Source organism: Xenopus laevis, chromosome 4S (assembly GCF_017654675.1).
Source record: "Xenopus laevis strain J_2021 chromosome 4S, Xenopus_laevis_v10.1, whole genome shotgun sequence".
Classification (NCBI taxonomy): Eukaryota; Metazoa; Chordata; class Amphibia; order Anura; family Pipidae; genus Xenopus; species Xenopus laevis.
In genome coordinates this window covers 26,178,738-26,203,435 of record NC_054378.1, presented here as the reverse complement: position 1 = coordinate 26,203,435, position 24,698 = coordinate 26,178,738, and the positions used below count along the sequence as shown (strand labels likewise).

The following is a 24,698-nucleotide window of genomic DNA, read 5'->3' as shown; positions in this document are numbered from 1 at the left end:
ACATTCCCCTGAATCCAAATTGGGTATGCATGTCTTTCTACTACAAAGTACCAAGCCGCAAACCATTCCTAAATTTGGTGAATTTGGTGACTTTTCCAAAAAATCACCTCAAAATGTCTAACCTGCAGCATTATATTACCCACATACTTTTAGGTATCAAGAGAAATCACCCCAAATATGAAAGCCTAGAGTCCTCGCAACAGTTCGATGCCCAATATGTATAGGTGTACCCAGGCACGTGACATATAGGGGCCCCAAAAGGAAGACCCCCATATGGTCTTTCATTTCAGTTACAGCAAAATCAACACATTTACATAGTTTTGGGGGGGGGCAAAGGTAGAAAAAAGTACGTTCACCCAAGAAAACCATATATTTTTGGAAATTACACATTCCCGCGAATCCAAATTGGGTATGCATGTCTTTGTACTCCAAAGTACCAAGTCGCAAGCCTTTCCTAAATTTGGCGATAAAAGCAACGGTTTTTACATTTCTGAAAATAGCCTAAAAATATTGCAATTGGCCACATTTATCTCACCCAACTTCTTACTTACAATTGTAAAACACCATAAATACTGATGCCAAGGGTCTACTGAACAGTTTTATGCCCAACATGCATTGATATCCCAAGGCAGCTGGCATGTGCAGACCCCAAATGTAAATAGTGTATATTAGTTTTCTCTGCTGCCGATTCGCCTTCTGTAAACATAGACCATTGACTTCATATTATGTGCCTCAAGACCCTCCTAACAGCAAAGACCCCCCAAAACCATATGTTTTTGGAAAGTACAAATTCTGACAAAACCAACCAAGATAAAGAAGTCTTTCTACACCAAACTACCAAACTGCAAAGCTTTTCTAAACATAGAGATTTTTACAACATTTCTGAAAATTGCCTAAAAATGTTGCAGTTTGCCATATTTATTGCACACAATGTTTTACGTACAAAGAAAAATCACCCTAAATATGGACGTCAGAGGTCTACTGAATAGTTTGATGCCCAATATGCATAGATTTACCAAAGTATGTGGTGTGTACGGGCCCCAAATGAAAAACGTGCATATGAATTTTCACGCTGGCCAACTAAGCTGCTGAAAAGAGAACCCCAACTCTGCGTTATGTGCCGTAAGACCCCCAAACTGTAAAAAGACCCCAGAAAACCATATATTTTTGAAAAGCACATATTCTGACGGATCAATCTAAGTAAAATATATCTTTCTATACCAAAGCACAAAAAAGCAAAACTATACTAAAGATACATAAGGAACAATAATGCAGGGATAAAATTGCAATAAAACCACAAAAATTGTGCAAATCAATGAAATAACAAAATAACTGCACCGACAGCATAATTAGTGGCCGGAATCGATTATCCAATAGTCACACTGCTGAAATAAACAGTTTTTAGGGGTAAAAAAAACACAAATTGGTGAAATGAAAAAGTAAAAAAAATAAAATGTGTATACATGTGTGTACACTTCCAAGAATTGTGTGACAGTGTATAAGTGTGTATATAAGTGCATATAAGTGCATGTAAATGTAAAATGAAAAATGCAAAAAAAGTTTTTTTTTTTTTTTACTAAAATATGTGTGTGTGTGTGTGTGTATGAGTGTATAATGTAGGTAAGTGTGTGTAAGTGTGTTAAATAAAGGCCACTTACCGTTTTTGGGTGATCTGAGAGCTGGAGAAGTTCTTAGAGAAGCAATCTGCAGAGTCACAGCAAGCACGAAGTGTGTGGGCGTCGCTGGAACACGAGGTAAGGAGGAGGAAGCAGTGCAGCAAGGCAGACACGCGATTTGCTGTGTCTGCTTCTTTTAGGTCGGCCCTGCGACAATCATGACAGCCCCCCAGCCTTGTTGCCCAGGGGGCTGTCAATGCTGCTAAACCTCTGCAGAGGCGGCTAAAGCCACTGATGCAGAGTACAGCATGTTAAATTGCAAGCACGTACAAGGTACGTGCTTGGCAGTTAAAGCCCTTGACTGCCAGAACGTACGGTGTACGTGCTTGGCAGGCAAAGGGTTAAATTACATTTTTAACAGCAGCCCAGAGTAAACTGAGCATATGTGGAGTTACTGACACTGAGATCATGGCCCAACAAGATTCAGGATGAGGAGCTGCTGTGAACAAATTTGAAGGCCCGGATCCTCATGGAAATGTACGGATCCAAAAGAGGTCATGGATAGCAATGGGCGAATCTGACCTGCTTCACTCCACCAAAAATACGTAAAAAAGCGAAATATTAGTTAAATGCATTGAAGTCAATGGGCAACATTTTTTTTTCACATGCAACTTTTTTTCTAACCCATTGGAGTCTATGGGCATTTTTTTCATTGTGAAACCTGGTAAACAATTTTGCTTATCACTATTCATGGACACTCCTTAAATGACAAGATGGGTGAACCCAAAATACAGTTTTACATGGTTTACGGATTAAGCTTGTTGCTGTAGATCCAGTTCCTTCACCACAGAATAGTATGCTTTAGCAATATATCCTCTCTCAGGGACATCCAGTTGCACCTTGTTTGTACACAATATATCTGAATTGAATACATTTCAGTTGTGTAAATTCCTATTTTTTATATGGGTGTTAGGGAATAACAGTTTACCTATACAATAATACTTTTATTAAAATTATCTACTCTCCCAGATTATTTTAAAACATCTTTAAGTGAATGAAAGATCTTTAAATGAATGGTGACAAATACTATTTTATCACATTAGTCAAGCAAAATGAACTTTAATTACACTATATAAATTATTTGAATCTTGTTTCCGTCAGCCTAGGAATTCATAATTATAACAAGCAGGCAGGAGCCATTTTGTGGACACTGTTATTAAGGCAAGCCTTGCATCATCTCAGAATCTTGTTTGTGCACCAGAATGGGGGACCTGATGTCCATCCCCATGCACTGTTTACACAATTAAATGGTGAAGAGAACGGAGTAATGTGTAGAGAGCAGTGGCACCTAGGAAGTGCTGAATGGAAAGTAATTATTTGACCCGCCTACGGATGCCTAAGGATTTGATTGACAGTTTTCATTTTAAATAAGCTTAAAACAGCTATGAATGCTTTAATAAAAAATAGAAATTGTTTTTCATGTTTAATTTGAAAAGGACTTTTATTATACAGCTTTTTGTGTCTGGGTGACAGGTACACTTTAAATACCCTTAAAAGCATTCCAAAAAGTAATGTCAATGCATAACTACAATTGCCCATTTATTTTACTTTTTGCGCACAAATTAGACACTTTGAATGTTTATCTTTTATGTTATAATTATATACGTTCTTTTGATGATGTACAGATTTTCTTTTGAAATATGGATAACATACAGCTGTGTGAAAATAACAGCACACAATAGTTGATTAATTTTGCACTGTAGTCTCTCACTGCAGTTTGGTGAATAAAATTGAAAGCACTTACAGAAATGGGGTCTTATCAGTGTTTTCTCTCAAAAATCCATAGCATTATTAAAGTGTACAGTATAGGCAGCCGGTACCTATGTACAAATGGGTTAGTAAATTTGATTTGATTTATTAAGGTCAATATAAAAAAGTAGCAGGAGTTAACTCATTGTCACACTGCTTACAATAATAAAAACATTTTAAGATGAAGTTAAAAGCTATAGTTAAGCAAGCAAGTGAAAAAAACTAATGGAATGAACAAATTCTTAAAAATGCAGTGTTTGAGTGTTACTGTAGTATATCTTGGTATGCTCCCCAAATACCAGTACCAGACTGGTCCCTTATAATAGTTTATTATGCTATAAAAATGCCATACACGTATGAAAGTTCATGTTAAGCAATACAGAGTAATTAAATGAATATATTTCAGCAGCGTAGCCAGTCATTTTTGACATTGCCAACCTTTACAATCTTCACACTTTTGTCTTCAACTTGAAAGTAATACCAGTCTTTGAAAAAGTAGCTGTAGCCTGTGAAAGTAAAGAAATATAGATTATAAATGCATAATAAATCCATTCCATTCTATACACTTGTATATATTGGATAACATAAAATAGTCAGTATTGACCTTGGGGTAAATGAAGGCCTGTGCAAAATATTAGTAGAATCTTCACAATAAGAAAACCAACATTTTTAAAATTGATTTGGCTGATACTATTTTCTATTTAATCGTTTTATTGGAGTTTTTAAAACAAAACAATAGTATACATATATCGTTTGTTTAAAAGCAAGAAAATTCCTTACAAAATAAAGTAAAGAACAATAGTTGTGCCACTTATTGGGCATATATATTTTTTCCTTTTAATGGCCCAGAGTCTTCTGTTATATTTATTTCAGCCAGTATTGAGCCATCTAATGGTAAATTCCTTTAGTGCGGCTTGTTTACTTTGACACTGCTAAACAAAAGTTCAATTCCATTTTCTTACTACTACAAAATAAAAAAGCCATAACAAAATAATACAGAATAATAGCCATAACTATTATATAATTATATAATTAAAAGAAAAATATCAGCATATAATAAAAAACTCTGGCCACTAGTACAAGTGTCAGTGAGATAGAAGTAAACAGAAAAAGCTCCACCATAAACTTCTAATAGATATTCAAATAATTGTATAAATTGATATGTACATAAAATGTAACTAAAGCTCCGGCTTTGGCGCCGTGTCCAAGATGGTGGCGCCCTTGGCCACAAAGTGGATGATGGTGCCAGTGTTCTAAAAACCAGCGATCAGACGCTGGCGCGTGGATGCACATGCGTCACGTTTGGCAGCAAATTCTAAATAAAAGAGAGTGGAGGTCATGTGTTCAATGCCCGATTATAGTTCGCATTACCTCGGTGTTCATGTGTGCTATAATTATTACTCTTGGGATTTTTGGACCAGAGTATGATAAATCTCGAAAATCAAATTCGAATTTTTTTTTAAAAAAAAAACTCTAATTGAATTTGAATTTTACCATAAAAAAACTCAAGTTCAGCCAATAGGTGATTGTTAATTCAGCCAATGTTGGGAAGGGGAATGCCCTGGGATGTAGAGTGAGCCAACTCCTCTGGCCAATCAGAAGGGGATATGACATCAGAACGCCAACTCTGAGAGGTAACCGATAAGAGTAGATAGGCAGGGTAGATGTGTAGAAATTTACTGAGAGACAAATATCTGAGGCTCCGACAAGGTGGAAGAGCAGTGTCCTGGTTGTACCCTGCCCAGATAAATGTTCCAGAGAAAGAGGGATAAAGGTAAATAGAGCCTTAGCTCAATGTGAACCCAAGTGCGGAAAGTCTGCTAAAGTATTTTTCATACCTGACTTGAGGCATAATAAACCCAAGCTAAAAATGTGCAAATAGAGAGTGTTTTCTACTGTATATGTTCTATATCTCTATCATAATTACAAAGTAAAGTTAGGTTGATAAAAGTCCATTAAGGTTAGACCCTAAAATGTGTTCACCAGTCACCAGTGCAAGAAATTTGCAGATATGGCACAGTGATTTTTAATTCATAGGATAACTGAATTTGACTGCTTAAATTTATAGAATTATTTCTGCAGCAGCAAATGTTTTGTAAATGTACCAATACAAAAATCTTTTTTTCTTTCTGACAGAAATTATTTTTAATTTGAAGAATAAACTCTTCCTTGGGGCAGTGCTGTATTTAGGTCCGATGCAGCCCTAGACGCACGTGATGTCACTTTTGCAATCTTCCTCGGACCCCCTACCCCTCACCCCATCAGCTCCATCACCGGATTTCCTATGGAAATCCATGGCGGAGGATGGGGAGGGTTTTTTTTAAAAAAAAACAAAACCAAAAAAATAGGCACTCCAAGGACCACCCCCAAAACCGTCCTAGGCACAGGCCCTCTGGGGCATATATATAAATCCCCCCTGCCTTGGCGGCCAATTTATTAACATTTGTATTTTGTTAGATTTCTTGAATACATTTTTTTAGCACTATACATTGTGCATTTAAACAATTACTATTAATTACAACTTTAAATAATTATTAACTGTGAAAACCAAGAAAAACTCTAAAAAACAAAAGTTCCCCATCCAAAAGCTGCTGGGTCAAGTTAAAGAATCAAACAGTAAAATCTTTCTTTTGCTTGTAATTGATAGAATACCTACAAGAATGAGGTGTAATGAAAGTACCTGCGCGGCGGGTTCGCCCGCCGCATGGACCTCTTTTGGGATTTAACATTTCCAGCAAGGGTTTAGAAATGGATCCAGGCAAGGTGAGAGCAGTCCTGGATTGGACCCAACCCCTTTTGTTACGTGCAACCCAAAGGTTCCTCGGTTTCGCTAATTATTATCGTCAGTTTATTAAGAATTTTTCCCTCATTGTGGCCCCCATCACTAATTTAACCAAGAAGGGTGCTGATCCCAGCATGTGGCCCCCTGCGGCTGTTCAAGCATTTGAATTCCTCAAAAAGGAGTTCAGTTCTGCCCCAATCCTTCATCACCCCGACACTGCGCTTCTTTTTATTGTGGAGGTTGACGCCTCTGAGGTGGGAGCTGGGACAGTCCTTTCTCAAAGGCACCCGACTACCTACAAGTTACATCCCTGTGCTTTCTTCTCAAGGAAGTTTTCACCCGCAGAGGTGAATTATGATATAGGTAACAGGGAATTGTTGGCAGTCAAATGGGCCTTTGAGGAATGGCGGCATCTCCTAGAGGGTGCAAAACATCTGGTGACGGTCTATACTGACCACAAGAATCTACTATACATAGAGTCCGCTAAACGCCTTAATCCGAGGCAGGCTAGGTGGGCTCTATTTTTCACAAGGTTTAATTTTTCTTTGACTTTCAGGCCTGGGACTAAAAAAAACAAGGAGGATGCACCCTCTAGGAGTTTTGAATCCATTTATTCTGACTCTAGTGAGTGTACTCCCATTATTCCCAGAGAAATGATCATAGCCACCCTTGAATCTGACCTTTCTTCTCTATTGCTCCCTCTTCAAACATCTGCTCCTACGGATACCCCTTCGGGGAGATGGTTTGTACCACAGGAGTTAAGGGAGCAAGTATTGAGGGAGATTCATGATACTAAGATGGCAGGGCATCCAGGCATTTCAAAGATGGTGTCCCTGTTATCCCATCATGTTTGGTGGCCATCATTCAAACAGGATGCTAAGGCCTTCGTTAATTCCTGCCCAGTCTGCCAAAGATCAAAGTCTTCTCGAAATTCTTCCCAGGGTCTGTTAATCCCCTTACCCATTCCAGAAAAACCTTGGTCCCATCTGTCAATGGACTTCATTGTTGATTTACCCCCTTCTCAGGGGAAAACGGTGATCTGGGTGATGGTGGATAGGTTTAGCAAGATGAGCCACTTTGTTCCCCTTCCACACCTCCCTTCTGCTAAGACTTTGGCTGACCTATTTGTTACCCACATTTTTAAGTTTCATGGTTTTCCTGAAAATATTGTTTCAGACAGGGGGATTCAATTTTATTTCTAAGATTTGCGTGCCTTCTGTTCTTTGGTTGGGATTGAGTTATCCTTTTCCTCTGCTTATCATCCCCAAGCCAACGGTCAAACTGAGAGTGTAAACCAGTCCCTGGAACAGTACCTCAGGTGTTATGTGTCTGACAACAGTCCACGTGTGCGGAACTGTTACCCTGGGCAGAATTTGCATACAATAATGCTACCCATTCTTCCTCTGGGGAGTTCCCTTTCTTTATTGTAAATTGGTTGCATCCCAAAGCTTTTTCTTTTTCTGGGTCTGGTTCCCCTGTACCTTCTGCCAATTCTTCTGTCGAACAATTCTCTAAGGTTTGGTCTTAAGTGCATGAATCTCTGTCTGCAGCTACTTCTGCTCAAAAAAAAGCTGCTGACAGATCACGTAGAGAGGCACCCTAGTATAAAGTGGGGGATCAGGTCTGGTTGTATACCAAAAATATCAAGTTAAAGGTGCCATCTCTCAAACTGGGACCCAGGTTTATTGGTCCATATCCCATTTCTGAAATCATTAACCCATCTTCAGTTCGCCTTCAATTACCTGTTAATTTTAAGATTTCCAATTCATTTCATGTATCCCTCCTGAAACCTGCCTCTGATATTCGTTCTTTGTCTGTTCCTCCCCCAGTGTTGGTTGAAGGTCAGCCTGAGTTTGAGATCCAAGAGTTCCTCGATTCCCGCCTCGTACGAGGTAAGCTACAATAATTTATTAAGTGGAAGGGCTATGGCCCTGAGGAGAACTCCTGCGTCTCAGTAGAGGACATCAAGGCTAACTCAGGAAGAAATTCCATCTAAAATTTCGTGGTAAGCCTGGGGGTCCAGTGGCCCCCCTGGAAAGGGGGGTAATGTAATGAAAGTACTTGTGTGGCCGCATGGACCTCAAGCGCCAGCGCCATGTTGTTCTAGGGCACGCACGGCACACCTGCGTGCCTCTATAGGCGCAGGCGTGCTGGCGTGTTTGTGCCAGCACGTTTTGGCGCAAATTTTGAATACTATTTAAGGGCCATTCAGTGTACAGCCCTTTGCCCGTGATAGAACTGTGTTCTGTGGTTCCTGTGCCTTGTGCCATTTCCAGTTATTCTGATTCTGATCCTGATTCTTCAAGTTTGTCCCAGCATGTTCCTGACTACTCTCCAATCTGTATCCTGACCCTTACCTGCCTACGACAACTCTTCTAGCTTAACCCCTTGATTGACTATCCAGTTTTGACCCTTGCCTGCCTGACGATTATGATATCCGCCTGCCTCGACCCAGCCTGTCTGACCGTCCTTCTGTCTAATCCTTTGTACCGTGACCTAAAGACTCTGCTACCAGCCGTGCCCCTTTGCCAGCCAGAATATCTCGCCTTGTACCTCTCGTTAAGTCCAGGTGGCACCCAAGTAAGCTGAGGGCTCCTCCCAAAGCCCTAAGGTGGTCACACTACTGGTGAAGCCGAACTGAGACCAGGGTACTTGGCACTTGTTCTGGTATTGGGTGCCTGTCGTGACATGAGGATTTCAAGGGTTTTTTTGTTTTCTCCAAAAAAAGGAGGAGGAAGTCTAGTAAAATTGGTCCCTAGACTTCTCCCATTGACTTATACATGAACTTGCCATGTTTTCGAATAGTCGAATTCGAATTTATAGTTTGGATTAATCACAATTTGAATTTAACAGTTTTGACCATTAAAAATCAAAAATTGGAATTTTTAATTCAACCCTTAATAAATATGCCCCCAAGGGGCATTTTTATCAAGGGTCGAATTTCGAATAGAAAAAACATTGAAATTCGAATTCAAAAAGCAAAATTAAGTCAAATTTTTTTTTTTGGTCGAATAGGTCCGTTTTCGATCAAATAGGTCCGTATTCGGCCAAATTCGAATCAAAGGAATAGAGCATTTAATAGAATTTGATTCAAAGTTTTTCCTAAAAAAACTTAGATTTTTCAAAGTCCACCAATTGACTCCCCATAGGAGGTTCCCCATAGACTAAAACATCGATTTTGTAGGTTTTAGATGGTGAATGGTCGAAGTCGATATTCTAATTTTCAAATTTTTTTCAAATTCAAATCAAATTTTGACTATTCCCTAGTTGAAGTACACAAAAATAGGTTGAAATTTGAATTTTTTTCCTTCAAAAATTCACCTTGACCTTTGATAAATCATGCTCCTAAGTTTTGCATGTGAATTAAGTGGCCCATTTACTAAGGGTCGAAGTGAATTTTTGGGTTCTTCAACCATTGAATAGGCCAAAATTTGATTAGAATTGAAAATACTTCATAAATTCGACCGTTTGAAAATTAATGTACTGTCTCTTTGAAAAACTTCGACACTTTACCATCTTAAACCTGCCGAATTGCTGTTTAGCCTATGGGGGAACCTCCTATAACCTATATGAGCCATTGGCTACGTTTTGAGAAGTTGAAGGTTTTTTTGTAAAATCATACGATCATACGATTAAATTTTATGAATCGAAAGATTCTAAGGATTTCATCGTACGATCGTATGATTTCAATTAAGAGGAAAAAACCTTCGACTTCGACTATCGTACTACACCTAATCGATGCTTGAATTTCAAAGTTTTTTCACTTCAAAATTCGACCCTTGATAAATCTGCCCCTTAGTGTTTAGCAGTGATGTAAGTGGCAAACAATTCTGTCTGGATCATAAAGTCCCCAACTCTGGAAAGAATGGAATTTGTGGACAGAACAGGTCTACAGTCTGCATAAGGACTTGCACTAATTCTCTGTAAAGGTTGAGTATTGCTCATATACTAAGTGGTGCATATTTCTCTCTAGGACAAAATTTTCAATGTGATCTCTTAACAAGCCTTCAAATAATTTGAGCACCACAGATGTCAAATTTACTGCCCTATAATTGCCAGGCTGAGATCGTAATCCCTTTTTAAATATTGGAATGACATCATCTTTTCTCCAATCCATAGGTACCATACCAGATGAAAGCAAATCTGAGAAAATCAGAAATAGGTGCTGCTCTAAAACTGAACTAAGCTCTCTTAGAACCTGAAGGTGCATGCATTCTGGCCCTGGTGTCTTGTTTACATTCATTTTTATTAAAGCTTTATGAATCATATCCTGAGTCAGCCACTGACTAGATTGAGCTGAGATAACAATGCAGCTATGAAGTGAGCCTGGGAACTCTGACTCCTCTATTGCATACAAAAAGGGGGGTTGTGGGTGCACTCCTAAGGATAAGTAAAAATGTATTAAAGTAAAGTTGTATGTATAGGTGCACACTTGGAAAGTGTGTATGTATGTGTGTGGGTATAGGTGTGAGTATAGGTAAGAATATAGGTTTGAGTAAAAAGACAAACTAAATTAGGTGTAGTAATAGGTATAGTAAGTGTAATAGGTGCAAAAGTGTTACTTGATACAGTTAAAAACATAGGGCCACCATTAGTTAAACAGGGTAGGTATGGGGTGCTGTAAACCATATAAAGCTTAGCTTAGCTTAGCCAAAGCTTCCGGCTACATTTGAAATACAAAAAGGGGGATTGTGGGAGCACTCCTAAGGCTAAGTAAAAATGTATTAAAATATAATGGAAGTGTTACTGACCTGGCCAATTAATCAGTGCACATTCCCTGGTCCCCTGTCTAAGTAATTCAGTATATATGCAAGTTCATGTGTTCACAAAGACAGGGGTTTTTAGTTACAAAGTTATGATCATAAAGTTGATAAGCCACCATACCACATCAAGGTAAACCCCACACAGTGGTTTCTAACTTGTTTACCTCTGGTCATAGTATAAAAGGTATTTTACCTTTCTGCATAGTAGCATAAATGTATCACTTTATCAAGTGCCCTGAGCCCAAAATATGTTGTGGTTATAAAACACATTTTGTAGCAGCTAGTACTGCTTCAGTGGCTTTTCTCTCAGTAACTCAATATTAATTGCCTAATTTCTGCACCTGAGGTGAGGATGTAGACTGAGATAGAGAGACTATTAATTATCTCCAAAAGCACAATCACCTTCATAGCATGCTTCTACATTTACTCCTTAAAGGAGAGTTCAACCTGTGGGGGAAAAAACCCGTAGAAATTAAAATTGAATTCACTTGAAAATACATTGAAGATATTAAATTAATTTGAATTCAGTAAGGTGTTAAATTGATGGTGCTTAGGTATTTGAATTGAATATAATTATAAAGGAGAAACAACTAATTGATTTGGCAATACAATGGGTGAATTGGCGGACTCTAACACTGTAAAAAAAACAAGGGCTTAACTAAGAATAGTTTGAAAGTGGGCATAGCAGGCAAGGAGAAATTATACAGTCATAAACAAGGTGACTTCTTTGCTTTTAAAATTGTTTATCAATATTCCTTGAGTGTCTGAAGGGCTTAAGGTTATTTTAATTGTAATTAAATTAATTAATTAGAGTTAATCTATCCTTTCCAATAAAAATATATGCAATATGGTACCAGTATTATGTTTGCAAATGCAAGCAGTCTGACTGGTAAAATGGGAGAGCTGGAGGTGCTGGCACTGGAGGTAAACTATGATGTGATTGATGTGGACGAAACATGGCTGAATGAGTCATATTACTGAGCAGTTGATATCAGCAGCTATCCTTTGCTTTGGAGGGACAGATGCAATAGCAAAGGAGCAGGTTATGTTAGAAAATGAGGGGGCTGAAGTGGGTGGGTGTTCTTCACTGATTGTAAAGAGTATAGCAAATTTATTGTAGGAGTATGCTATAGACCCATAATGCAAGTGAGGAGATGCTAAGCTTCTGGTGCAAATAGAAAAGGTTGATAGTTTGGGGAAAGTAATGATAATGGTCTATTTTAATTACCCAGATACTGACTGGAGCAACAGTACTGCCAGGACAGTTAATTCGAGCAAGTTTATAAACTTGTTGCATCACAATTTTATAGAACCAGTTGTTGAGGAAAATGATCTACTGAATCTATTGATCTCTAATGACCCAGAACATATAGCAAATGTGCAAGTAACTGAACCCCTGGGTAATATTGACCATACTGTGATCTCAATTAATGTCTGGTGAAAAATATACACTGGGGCAACAAAAACCCTGAATGTTATGTTATGAATGCGATGAGGACTGCCCTTCAGAGCATAGATTGGGCATTATGTTTTCAGCTAAAAACACAGAACATAAATGGTTGTCATTTATAATGATATTAAATCGTTACTTTACTAAAGTTAATAGGAAAGAAGAGAAATGCATTTAGACTACAAGTCTGTGGGGGCAAAAACTGCATTTAATAAATATAAACACTATAATAAATGTTGTAAAACCGAAATCCAGAAGACAAAAATAGGAAATGAGGAGTGCATTGAGGCAGAGGCTAAGGCTAACCCCAAAAAGTTTTTTGTCATTTATAATGATATTAAATCGTTACTTTACTAAAGTTAATAGGAAAGAAGAGAAATGCATTTAGACTACAAGTCTGTGGGGGCAAAAACTGCATTTAATAAATATAAACACTATAATAAATGTTGTAAAACCGAAATCCAGAAGACAAAAATAGGAAATGAGGAGTGCATTGAGGCAGAGGCTAAGGCTAACCCCAAAAAGTTTTTAGTATATTAAGTTGCTCCTTTAAATAAATGGTACCAGTATGGTTGTAACAGATACAGAAAAGGCAAAAGTACTAAATCAGTTCTTTTCTTCAGTGTTTACAAGAGAAGAGTCAGACTTCCCAGGCTCACTTCATTGCTGCACTGATGGCCCAGCTCCGTCTAGTCAGTAGCTGACTGAGGATATGATTCATAAAGCTTTGATAAAAAATGAATGTAAACACGGCACCAGGGCCAAATGGCATACACCTCAGGTTCAAAGAGAGCTTAGTTAAGTTTAAGACTGGCCCCTATTTCTGATTTTCTCAGATTCACTTTCATCTTGTATGGTACCTGGAGACTGTAGAAGAGCTGATGTTATTCCAATAACACTACTATCTCAGCCTGGCAATTATAAGCCAGTCAGTTTGACATCTGTGGTGCACAAATTATTTGAAGGCTTGTTAAGGGATCACATTCAAAATTTTGTGAATGGCATTATGAGCAACAATCAGCATGGCTTTATGAAGGATAGATAATAGCAGACACATTTGATTGCATTTTATGATGAGTAAAGTAAGATGCTGGACAGTGGGAAAGCAGTGGATGTGATCTATTTGGATTTTGCCAAAGCGTTTGATACCACGCCCCATAAATGACTGCTTTCTAAATTAAAGTCTGTTGGGCTTAATTAAATTATTTGCATATGGATAGGAAACTGGCTATGGGATCAGGTACAGATGGTGGTTGGTAATGGTACATTCTCTACTTGGAGTAAGGTTCTTAGTGGGGTCTATCAGGGCTCAGTATTGGGTCCACTTTTATTTAACTTCATTAATGAGTTAGGGGAGGGTATTGTACATAATGTATCAGTATTTTCAGTTGACACAAAATTATCCAGCCTAATTAATTCCATCCAGGATGCGGCATCCTTGCAACAGGATCTTGACAAACTGGCAATCTTGGCAGCTAAGTGGACAATGAGATTCAATGTTTATAAATGTAAAATCATGCACCTAGGATGTAAAAATATTCAAGCCACTTATACCCTTAATGGGACTGCACTAGGCAAATCCATAATGGAAACGGACCTTGGAATCCTTGTAGATAGCGACATCAAAGGCAAATAACACTAGGAAGGGGTCATTCTTCCACTGTATAGAGCACTGGCAAGGCCCCATCTAGAATATGCCATACAGTTTTGCTCTCCAGTTCTCAAACAGGATATTACTGAATTAGAGAGGGTACAGTAAAAGGCAACTAGGCTGGTAAAAGATATGGAAAATCTTAGTCATGAGGAAAGACTGGCCAAATTGGGGTTGTTTTCATCACTATGTATAAATATATAAGGGGATCATATAATAATCTCTCTAATGCTTTTTTTACCAGTAGGTCTTTCCAGCTGATGCGAGGTTCCGCCTAAATATTCAGAAGGATTTTTTTACAGTGAGCTGTGAAGATGTGGAATTCTCTTCCTGATACATTAGATGGCTTTAAGAAGGGGTTGGATGGCTTTTTAACAAGTGAGGGAATACAGAGTTATGGAAGATAGCTCATAGTGCAAGTTGATCCGGGGCTTGTCCGATTGCCATTTTGGAGTCAGGAAGGATTTTTTCCCCCTCTGGGTTTTTTTGCCTTCCTCTGGATCAACTAGCAGTTAGGCAGGTTACAATTGATGTAAAATGTGGAACTTGATGGACATGTGTCTTTTTTTCAACCTAACTTACTTATGTACTATGTTACTATGTTACTATGTATATATCTTGTTACAGAAATGGAATTACAAAAAAAACTATATCTTGTTTTCCTGGATAAATTAAATGTAAATAGGAGGACTGGTAATCTACAGTCCTAAATGGTCAATGAATGGCCTTGGAATCTCTAGTTAAATAAAATAATACATTAACTGTTTGGCATGTGGTAGCAAGTGATGATGCCATCAACGACATTTAAAAGCTTCAGGATGTAGGGATTTTAAATCATCCTCAAGAATTTGCCTGTCGTTAACTGTGGTAATTTTTTTTACAGTTAATTATAATGGCGGTAATTGGAGCTGACACATAATAATACCATAGGAGTGTGGTATATGGTTCAGTTCCAAGAAATATTTCTGTATAAATGCAGTACTGTATTCATTTCAAAAGACTTCTTTGATGTGCCGTGTAAGTACACAATAAGCCACTGTGTCATATTCTCAATGTGGGATGAACTGAGTTGTAGGTTTCCTGCTTTACCTAAGAAGTACCTCATGGCTAGTCTACAGAATTAGCAGAATGAATTGCAAATCATACCAATATATGAAAATTAAATTGTTGGTTGTTTTTTTTTTTTTTTTGCTACAAGCTGGACATACTCTTTAGCCTATGATTAAGGATTGTATACCCGATAGGTGTCAGGCATTTGATTCACAGCAGCTACTCATTTTTTTAATGAACAAATAGAGGATTGCGGCATTTTTTTCTTTTTGACTGGTTTTGCAGCATTGGAGCTCTACGCTGGATTGGTGAGTACCCTACTCTTTTGGTTCACCTTTTGGTTCACTCCCCAATATACACAAGAGCAATGTAGGGGGTGAGTCCATGTGGGTATTTTTCTTCTTTATTTGGTTTCTATGTTACACATTTACCTATTTTAAACAACCTTGGTCTTCATAATGAGTATAGTTTTTTTTTAATTATTACTGTTCATGTCATACCTCTTTGCAGTCTGCAAATACAATGTACAATCTGTTTGCTGGTGCCACTAACTCTAGCAACCAAAAAGAAGTGGACTGTCCAATTTTATTGTTATTAATTGTTCATTGTTTTTTTAAGGCTCTTTTCTATCAACCTTTTTCTGACCTCCACGCTGCCTGGCAATTAAGCCCTACCAGATCATTAAGACTGAGATTTTTTATTTTATTTTACCCCTTTAAAGGTGAATGTCTGGGAATACTGTAAAATATAATGTTACTGCATCATCCCATGTAACCTTTTCTCTGACAGTAAGATACCAAATAAAGAAGAAAAATACCCACATGGACTCACCCCCTACATCGCTCTTGTGTATATTGGGGAGTGAACCAAAGGAGTATTTTGCTCAACAATTAGTAATGTAAAATCATTAGGCAAATACTTTTATGGCAACATTTTAAATGGCTTTCATAAAATAGTGAGAACTTTTTGGATTTTGATAAATAACCCCCTAAAAGTTATAAGTCCTGTTTAGCACCTCCATGTTCCTCTTTTAGGAGGTTGCCATATTTGTGCAGCAGTAGTCTGTCAGCATTAGAAACTTTATAGGTTTAGAAGGTTGGCCTGACCTATCAGTGAAACCGATCAATTTATAATTTATTAGTTTATAACTTTTGGGGGATTATTTATCAAAAATCCAAAAAGTTCTCACTATTTTATGAAAACGACTCCGACCAAATCCGCACTGACTTCCCCCCACCATTTATCAATAAATTTTCATGAATTTCTCTTGTGCGGAAAAAGTCACAATAAAATAGTAAAAAGATCTGAATCCTACAATTTGGGTGCGAAACCTATGATTTTTTTCATAATATTGTCCGAAAGCTATGATTTTTTTGGAAACTCAGTGCAACTCAAAAAATCTTCCAATTATTAACGGGACATCTGCCACTGACTTTTACATGTTCTTGACATGTCTGAGTTGGGTTACCTTTTTTCACCTGAATTTTAATACCATCTGACTATAATAAATCTCAAAAAATCAAGTTTTTTTTTCTCTGAAAAAATTGTATTTTCCCCTTTAAAAGTCCAACCAGAAAAATTCGGACCTTAATAAATAGCCCGCTTAATATACATAAATATTTTGAAGTACCTCTGGTGATTTTATTACTTCTACGGTTCTAAAATTACAGGGAATTTTCTCACTCAATTGAAATGCAAAAGCAACTTTGAGTCTTAAAATGTTTTAAGAATACTCAGCACGCCCATTTTTAGAAAAAACGACTAAAAACTAAATAGCTAAAGCTATGTATTTTTTTTAAAAAAAATATATAGTTTGTGCTAGTATTAAACATGTATGGGGGTGTTTAGATTGAAAAACTGCAACTGTGGTTGGGGTACTGTGCATTTATGTTTACCCACACCTTATTCAGGAAAAGTTTGTCTTTCAAATTTGCCTTGTTAATTGAAGGATGTGTTTATAACTTTGTTTCAGTGTAAAATGCCATCATGCTAATATATTTTTGGGTTGTCTCCTGGACAGGAAAAGTTGATACATATTTGGCATTCAATTTTTTTACTACAGAAAAATATAATAATTCAGTGGGGCTCATTTATAAACTTCATGCAGGACAGATTGGTATGCACAGTGAATATAGTTGCCCTGTGCATGATCTTATAAAGCTGAATAAGTGTTCAAACAGAATTGCAATTTTTTTTCTCACTGCGAATGACTATAAGCGATTTTTAAAATTGTGAATATTTATGTGAACACTCTATCTTAAATTACGACAGCTTTTGGTTAATTTACTGTCAACGCTATTTTCATGCACAACAACTTTGCATAGTGGACGCACTCACGCAAACACCTCTCTCATTTGTGAAAATGTATTTGCAAATTTGCCAAAAAAATGGAAAAGACAGGCACAGCAGTACAATATGATACCGTTCAGGAAAAAGCATGGGCAATACAACCATTTGTGAATAAATATGCACTGCGCAAACTTTATAAATGACCACTGGGGCTCATTTATAATGTCCGTGCAGGGCAAATTGGTTTGCACAGTGCATATATTTGCCTGCGCATGGTTATATTTATAAATCTGGATAAAAGTGTGAGAACCGAACAGCCATTTTTTTTTTGCACTGTGAATGTCCAAAGGAGCTTTTTAAAATATGTCAAAAATTTAAAAATGCTAATATGTATGTACACTCTGCATTTGAGTTACAATTTTCACAAATTGCCAATTTAATCCTATCAACGCTAGTTTCACACAATGACTTTGAACAGTGCCTGCACTCATGCAAACACCCATCTCATTTGCGAGTCATTTGCAAATATTGTTACACTATGCGAATTCGCAAAAGATGGAAAGACGGGTACAATATTTTAGTGCTCAGGAAAAAACATGTGCAATACAACCATTTGTGAAAAAATATGCACAGCGCAAACTTTATAAATGACCCCCACAGTGTGTATATTAAAGCCCATTTTGGGATATAAAATGTTTCCTACAAAAGGCCTTGCTGAAACAAATGAGTGTGACATTTTGAAAAATTGTGTCAGTAAAGGGAATTGTATGGCAGTGAAAGGATTACATACTATTTACTAAAGCTAAACATTTGACTGGTGAAAATAAAGAGCTTGCATTAATGGACTGGTTGAACAATGTCATGTAACTGGTCTTGCCGAGACATGACATGAATCACATGACTGGGCAGCAAAGTAAAAATGTTCCAAAGTAAAAAGGTAAATAGAAAAGAGGGGGGTATGCCTGTGTGTTAGGTATGATTTGATAAACATAAAGAATGACTATTTCTAGATTTCAAATGGGGGTCACTAAAAAGCAAATGCTCTGTGAGGCTACAAATGTATTGATATTGCTACTTTTCTTACTCAACTTTCTCATTCATTTTACAGTCTCTTATTCAAATCAATGCATGGTTGCTAGGGTGGTATGGACCCTAGCAATCAAATTGCTGAAACTATAAACTGGAGAGCTGCTGAATAAAATGTCAATGAATCCTTATTGAAGGAAAAACATGCCTATAAGGTTTAAATGATCTTTAAATGAGACATTAGTAGAAATATGGGGATGGAATTTATGGAAAGATCACTTGTACAGAAAACCTTGGGTCCTGTGCATTCTGATTAAAACACCTATAACTGTACTAAGTAAGGCCAAAAAAGCAATGATGTAATGATTTACAATATATACATCTGCTTTGATATATGAACCAAATCTTAGATTTCAAAAAAAGTATAAGCAGCCCGATTTTGGATATTGTCCAATATTCAAGGTACAATGTCTTTTTTCTATGTAATAAATTGTCACGCGTAAAAAAATGATGCCGCCTATTGCTTTCAATGAGTTTTGCAAATTTTTCGCCATTTTGCAAAACAGCCCAGATTGGCTCATCACTAATAGACAATAAATTCTCTATATATCTTAATTGAGTAACAAATAAGGCCTGGTACAAAGTTGATATAATGCCCATTTAGATGTTTTTGTTCATGACAACAGTTTCCACACTCTATTGCAAGTATTGCAAGAACGCTGGTATAAAATAGAGCCGTCACTTTGGGGGTTATTTATCAAAGGTCGAATTTTGAATTGATGTGAATTTTCTTTTTACTTTAATAAATTTGAATGTACTAACAACTCGAATGGGAGGTTATTTATGAAAAAATTAGAACGTCTAAAATTCGATTGAAAGGGAACTGCCCTAAAAAATTTTTGTATTCCAATTGAGTAAAAACGGAACTCGAATCGAATTTTCCTCTGAAAAAAATTCAGATGTCAGGAAGGCTATTTACATCTTCAAATGGGTTAACGGACCTATGACATTGACTTGTAAATACGTTTTGCAGGTTTTAGATGGCAAACATTCAAATTAGAATGGTTTCCATAGCTGAGGTGTGATAAATCTCAAATTCGAGTTTACATTCGAGTTGGTGCTTTAAATTCAAATTTGTTTTGACACTGAAAAAAATATGAAAATTCGAGTTCGAGTTTACCATTCGAGCCCTTATTAAATCTGCCCCTTTGTGTCAGGAGCTTCACCTCAGAATCCTGAACAAGTGCCACAACGATTTCACCAAACGAGCGGATCTCTCCCCGATATGCCCACCTTCAAGGTGGGTAATATCGGGCTCATCCAATTGTGGGGCCTAGGGCCCAACGATCATATCATAATGAAAGCAATATGGGCGGTCTGATCTTGGGACCACATCAAAAAACTGATACGGTCTGCATTTCAACTGGATTTTTACTCTTGCCCGATCTGCATCTGCCCGACTCTCTGCCAGATATCGATTGGGAAAGCCCATCGAAGGGCCCCACACACAGGCCAATAAGCTGCAGACTCGGTCTGTCACAGCTTTTATAGGCTTGTTTATGGCCACCTTTAGTTATTTCTCACTAACAGAAGGTTTTTATCAATGATACTATATTTTTTTAAATATTTGCTAATGTTAGTTAATACAAATAATAATTATAGGTTCATCCCTTTATTACAAATTGGCTGCAGTAAATAGTGGAATATATATTTCACATACAAATACCTACTTATTACTATGCAAAACTATCATTCAATTCATTAATTCTGAATATTATGATTACAGGTATAGGATCTATTATACAGAATGCTGGTGTTTATCAGATAAGGGATATTTCTGTAATTTGGTTCCTTAATTTTGAATCTGCTAACAATGAATAAACTCAGAAATATTTTGCCTTCAATATGGATTCATGGAGTAGTAAAAGGTAGTAGTTAGTTATTACTCAGGAAAGGAAGTCATTTTTAAAAATTAGAATTATTTGCTTAAAATGAACTTTGTTGGAGGTAGTCTTCTTGTCATTCATAGCTTTCTGAATAACTGGTTTTCATATAAGGAATCCCATACCTGTATTAATAATATGTTTTTATAAAGAGCAAACATATTTCACAGTGTATACATTCAGTATACAGATTACTTACAAAAATAAAACCAATAATCAATACAAGTAAAGAAGGCACTCTCAAACAAGCTTAAATATAAAAAGTACCCAAAATGTGACCAGCTATTTTCACTCTAATTTCTATTAGCTGTATGTGCAAAAATATATATTTTTTAAAACTGTGTAAAAAAAATTTTTCATGTGCACAAAATAGCATCTAAGGCAAAACAAGTGCAAAAATGTGTTCAAAATTCTCTGTGCACATCATAGAGGATTTTTTGTGTGAACACATATTTTAGCACTTACCTGGCACTTAACTAGATTTTGTGCTACTAATGCAAGGATTAGGAGGAACATTGTTGACCAGCTAAAATTGCATTGCAAATTGGGGGCACTGTGTTTAAAAAAAAAACCAATAGCACATATCACACAAAATATATTAGTATTTAAAAAGGCAAACTCTGTACAGTTTTATAAAGAAATATGCTTACCACTTCCGGTTTGATCTAGAACAGCATCTAAATTATCTGGTACACCATTCCATGCATCTGCAATTAGTTTTGGGAAACCAGTGTCCATTTTCTTTTTTACTTCATTATATCTAAAAGAAAATATTTAAAATAAGAATTTACATTCTGAACAAAATATTATATATGGAAAATGTGTAATGAATGTATATTTCACTTACATATATGGTATAAATAGTCTACTACCTCTCACTTTAATAACATGTCTCCAATGAGCTATTTTCTAGGTGGTTCATACTGTTTCTTCAAAGACTTGAGTGGACAGAGTGCACATTTTCAGGGTGCTACTACATCTGCACAAGGGTTTACAGTATATTGCAACCCTTGTGCAATGCAATGTGGTTTCCATGTCCAGCTCTGCTACAAACAGCGCCTTATCCAGACAAAAATTAAATAAACATATAGATACATAGCAAGATGTTTGCCTGAATGTGTTGGATTATTAGCTATTTATTTAAGATTTGTTCAGAAGTGCGGTCAGGTAATTTAATCTGTACCAGCATTACTAGGGTTAGGACTTGCTAATAACTGGTAACAGAGCAGAAGTAAAACACAACAACAGGAAACACATACATATAACTAACTGCAGATCTTGACATTTATGTAGCCAATGATATTATGCTATTATTGTGATATTATGATATTAGTCCAAGAAATCATACGTAATACTAAAAGACATTAATGGAATCTGCTACTAAAATATCAACCAACAGGCCATTCCACAACCTCACTGCCCTCAGTGTGAAAAAAAAACATTTTCTTTGCTTCAAAAAATTGTTTTCTTCTTAAAGTTTTAAGGCGTGACCTTTATTTCTTTGGCCTTTTCTATAACAAAAATAGACACTCCACTATTTATAATGTGATTACAATGTGGATAGTCTATAATGTGATTATAAAGAGTAATCATGTCTCCTAACAATTGTCTTTTCTCCAGAGAACACAACCTCAATGTTTCAGATGTAGGAGTTGCAGCATGCTGATAATAAACAATAACAATAATAAACAATAAATAGATCCAATCAATATATCAGTCTGGGGAAATGCAAATTAGGGTTGTTTGAGAACTAACTTAAAGGCTAAATCAGGTTAGTGATTAGTCTGTTTGTTTTTTAAATACACTTTAGTGTCATAATACCAGAGGCTAGTGTACTTTTCTTTTTCTATTTTTCTATTGAAATTATTATATTTGTGAAAACTATATTTTACCTCCAGAACTTGTCTCCAGCAAAGAAGTATGTCTTTTTGTTTTTGCTCCAGTTGAACGCAGCATCAACACGATCAACATCAGGAGGTAGTCCTAAACTGGTCAACTTTTTTGGGTAACCTCTTTCCAAAGTACTTGATGAGTAGACCCAATATTCATTACCTGGAGACAAGAAAAACAGTTAATATGTAATTTAAAACAAAAAGCAAATAACACACAAGGAAAAATAACAGCTTTAACTCTTTAGAAATACAGTACTGACACGTTCTTATAGATTTTCAGTATCACTGAAAACATACCAGACATTCCATTTATGTTTGTACATAAATGATACTGAATTTATAACATATTATATCCTTGTTGGTATAAAACAAGTAGCAATGATAATTAATTAGAGTAGTTAATAATATAGATGTAATCATTTACTTCTCATATTGCTACATTGTTTACTGTTAAACTAAATTTGTGAAACAATGGTGAATAAAAAAAATCACTCCATTAAGCAGTAAAAAAGTCTGGTCCGGATTTGTGGAAAGGCCATCTAGGCCTAGGGCAGCAGGATTTTAGGGGGCGGTATGCTGCCCAACCACACCCACATTGGTTCAAAAACACTGGGGATGCACTGGAGATACAATCATTTTTTAAATTTCCCCATTGATGATGAAAATATGCACGAATAAAGGGGGGGGGACAGGGGCGACGAACGGCAGTGGGAATAGGGGTGCCCTCTATGTAAATCCGGCCCTGTTAACAGTATCTATTTGAATACTGTGAGATTAATTAATCATTGATGAATCAAAAATGACAGTGTTTATATAATCCTAATGTCTCAATTGTACCCTAACCTTTTAGTTTGTAAACTCTAATCTCTAGGTCCTTCTAACCCTATTGTACTCTGTAATCCTTGTTTGTTATCCACCATTTATTCCCTGTTTGCTATAACTGCAGTAAAGCACTGCGTATCTTGACAGCACTATATAAATAAATGATGATGATGATGATGATGAATACTGTGATTAGGTGCTGTCCCTCCTGCAACATCTGCACACTGTTTTTTTGCAGGGTACCTCTGCTTTGAATTTAAAGTTCTGATCATTCAGAAACTTTTCCTCTGACTGGTTGTTAGTTGGGCCTGAAAATGCTTTATAGCTTTAGCCTTTAGATGTATGCACTGCTCCAGATTCCCATTTTGGGCTTTTCTACACAGTATAGACTAATATATATTTCTCTCTTTATGCAATCTATATATGACTGATTGAGATCTCAGCAAGCCTCCTTGTCAGTTTAGAACTAAGAACTCAACTATGTTGGTTTATGCTGACTCTGAAGAAAGGATGCATAAAGATGCATGAAGTGCATTTGCTAAAGTTTTACCCCTCTTTATTGGCACTGTTCAAGTTGTCTTTCTTTCTCTTTAGAAGCTAATTACTCTTTCAGCTTATTTTACCACAGCTTTGGGCACAGTTAAAGAAACAACCTCTTGAAAGGCTACGTCACATACCATAGGCACATTTTTGATCAAGGACACATCATAATCCACAAGTATGTCATGAAGTTAGGTGTTAATTGTATTAGCGTGATTGGAGCTTTAATGTGTTATTCAACTTTCTAGGGTTAGGTGCCAAAACAGCATTGTATGTGGCAGACAATAGATAATAGATAACATTCAAAAGTGAAAGGACTGTATAGGCCTCAGTAACTTAGAGAGCACTTGCACTTGCATTCTACAACAATTGTGTGATCCTCAACAATCTATTTCTACTTGGCAAACTAAAATGATACAGAGAACCAATTATGCAGCAATGTCAGGTTTATGGCCTTATCATGGGCAGATTTCATTAAGGATTGGGGAGGATAAGCCTCCCCAAACCTCTCTGTTACATTAAAAAATAAAGTTATTAAAAAAAAAAGTTGCTTTAGTAAGGTTAAGATTGACACGTTGCCTGTTTCTTGCAGGACAATGTCTGTTTTTCTAGCAGTAAAACAGTTTGCCTGTCTTACTGTTTGTCTCCGTCATAAATAACATCTTCCTAATGCAGGCAAAGTTAGGCAGGCAGGAAGACAGAAGGCACAGAAGTCGGAACGGGTGAAAAGGTGACATCATAGATCTAAAGAGAGCTAAAGGAATAAGCAGTGGCTAAAGCTGTTCACTTCAATCCATTGCCCAACAGCTGCTGATGTGATCCTTGCCCTGTTTGTTGCCAAATCACAGTGCCTGGTAGGTGTCACTATCATATTTTATGGTGCAATCACTACAGGGGTAGGATGTTGGTATGCAAGAAATGTGGCAGTAACACAGTAGGGAATAGGGGGTCAGGGGCTAACTTATTCCCACTTCTTTTTAGACTTTAGACTCAACTTTGGTTGGTATAAACAACTACATGTTTAAAAAAGTAATTATTGACCACAAATCAGTTTGCTTTATAATT

The 24,698-nt window shown here is 36.7% G+C and overlaps 1 protein-coding gene across 1 annotated transcript in view; it reads right to left on the bottom strand.

Annotated features, from left to right (window-relative positions):
• Positions 1-3,098: 3,098 nt before the first annotated feature.
• The window catches only part of mmp2.S (matrix metallopeptidase 2 S homeolog), a 75,775-nt gene continuing 54,175 nt past the window's right edge, over positions 3,099-24,698 (bottom strand). The window contains 3 exon segments of the mRNA NM_001087228.2: positions 3,099-3,931; positions 21,030-21,139; positions 22,272-22,431. Of these exon segments, the coding sequence (NP_001080697.1) occupies positions 3,828-3,931; positions 21,030-21,139; positions 22,272-22,431 (374 nt within the window). The 3' untranslated portion in view covers positions 3,099-3,827.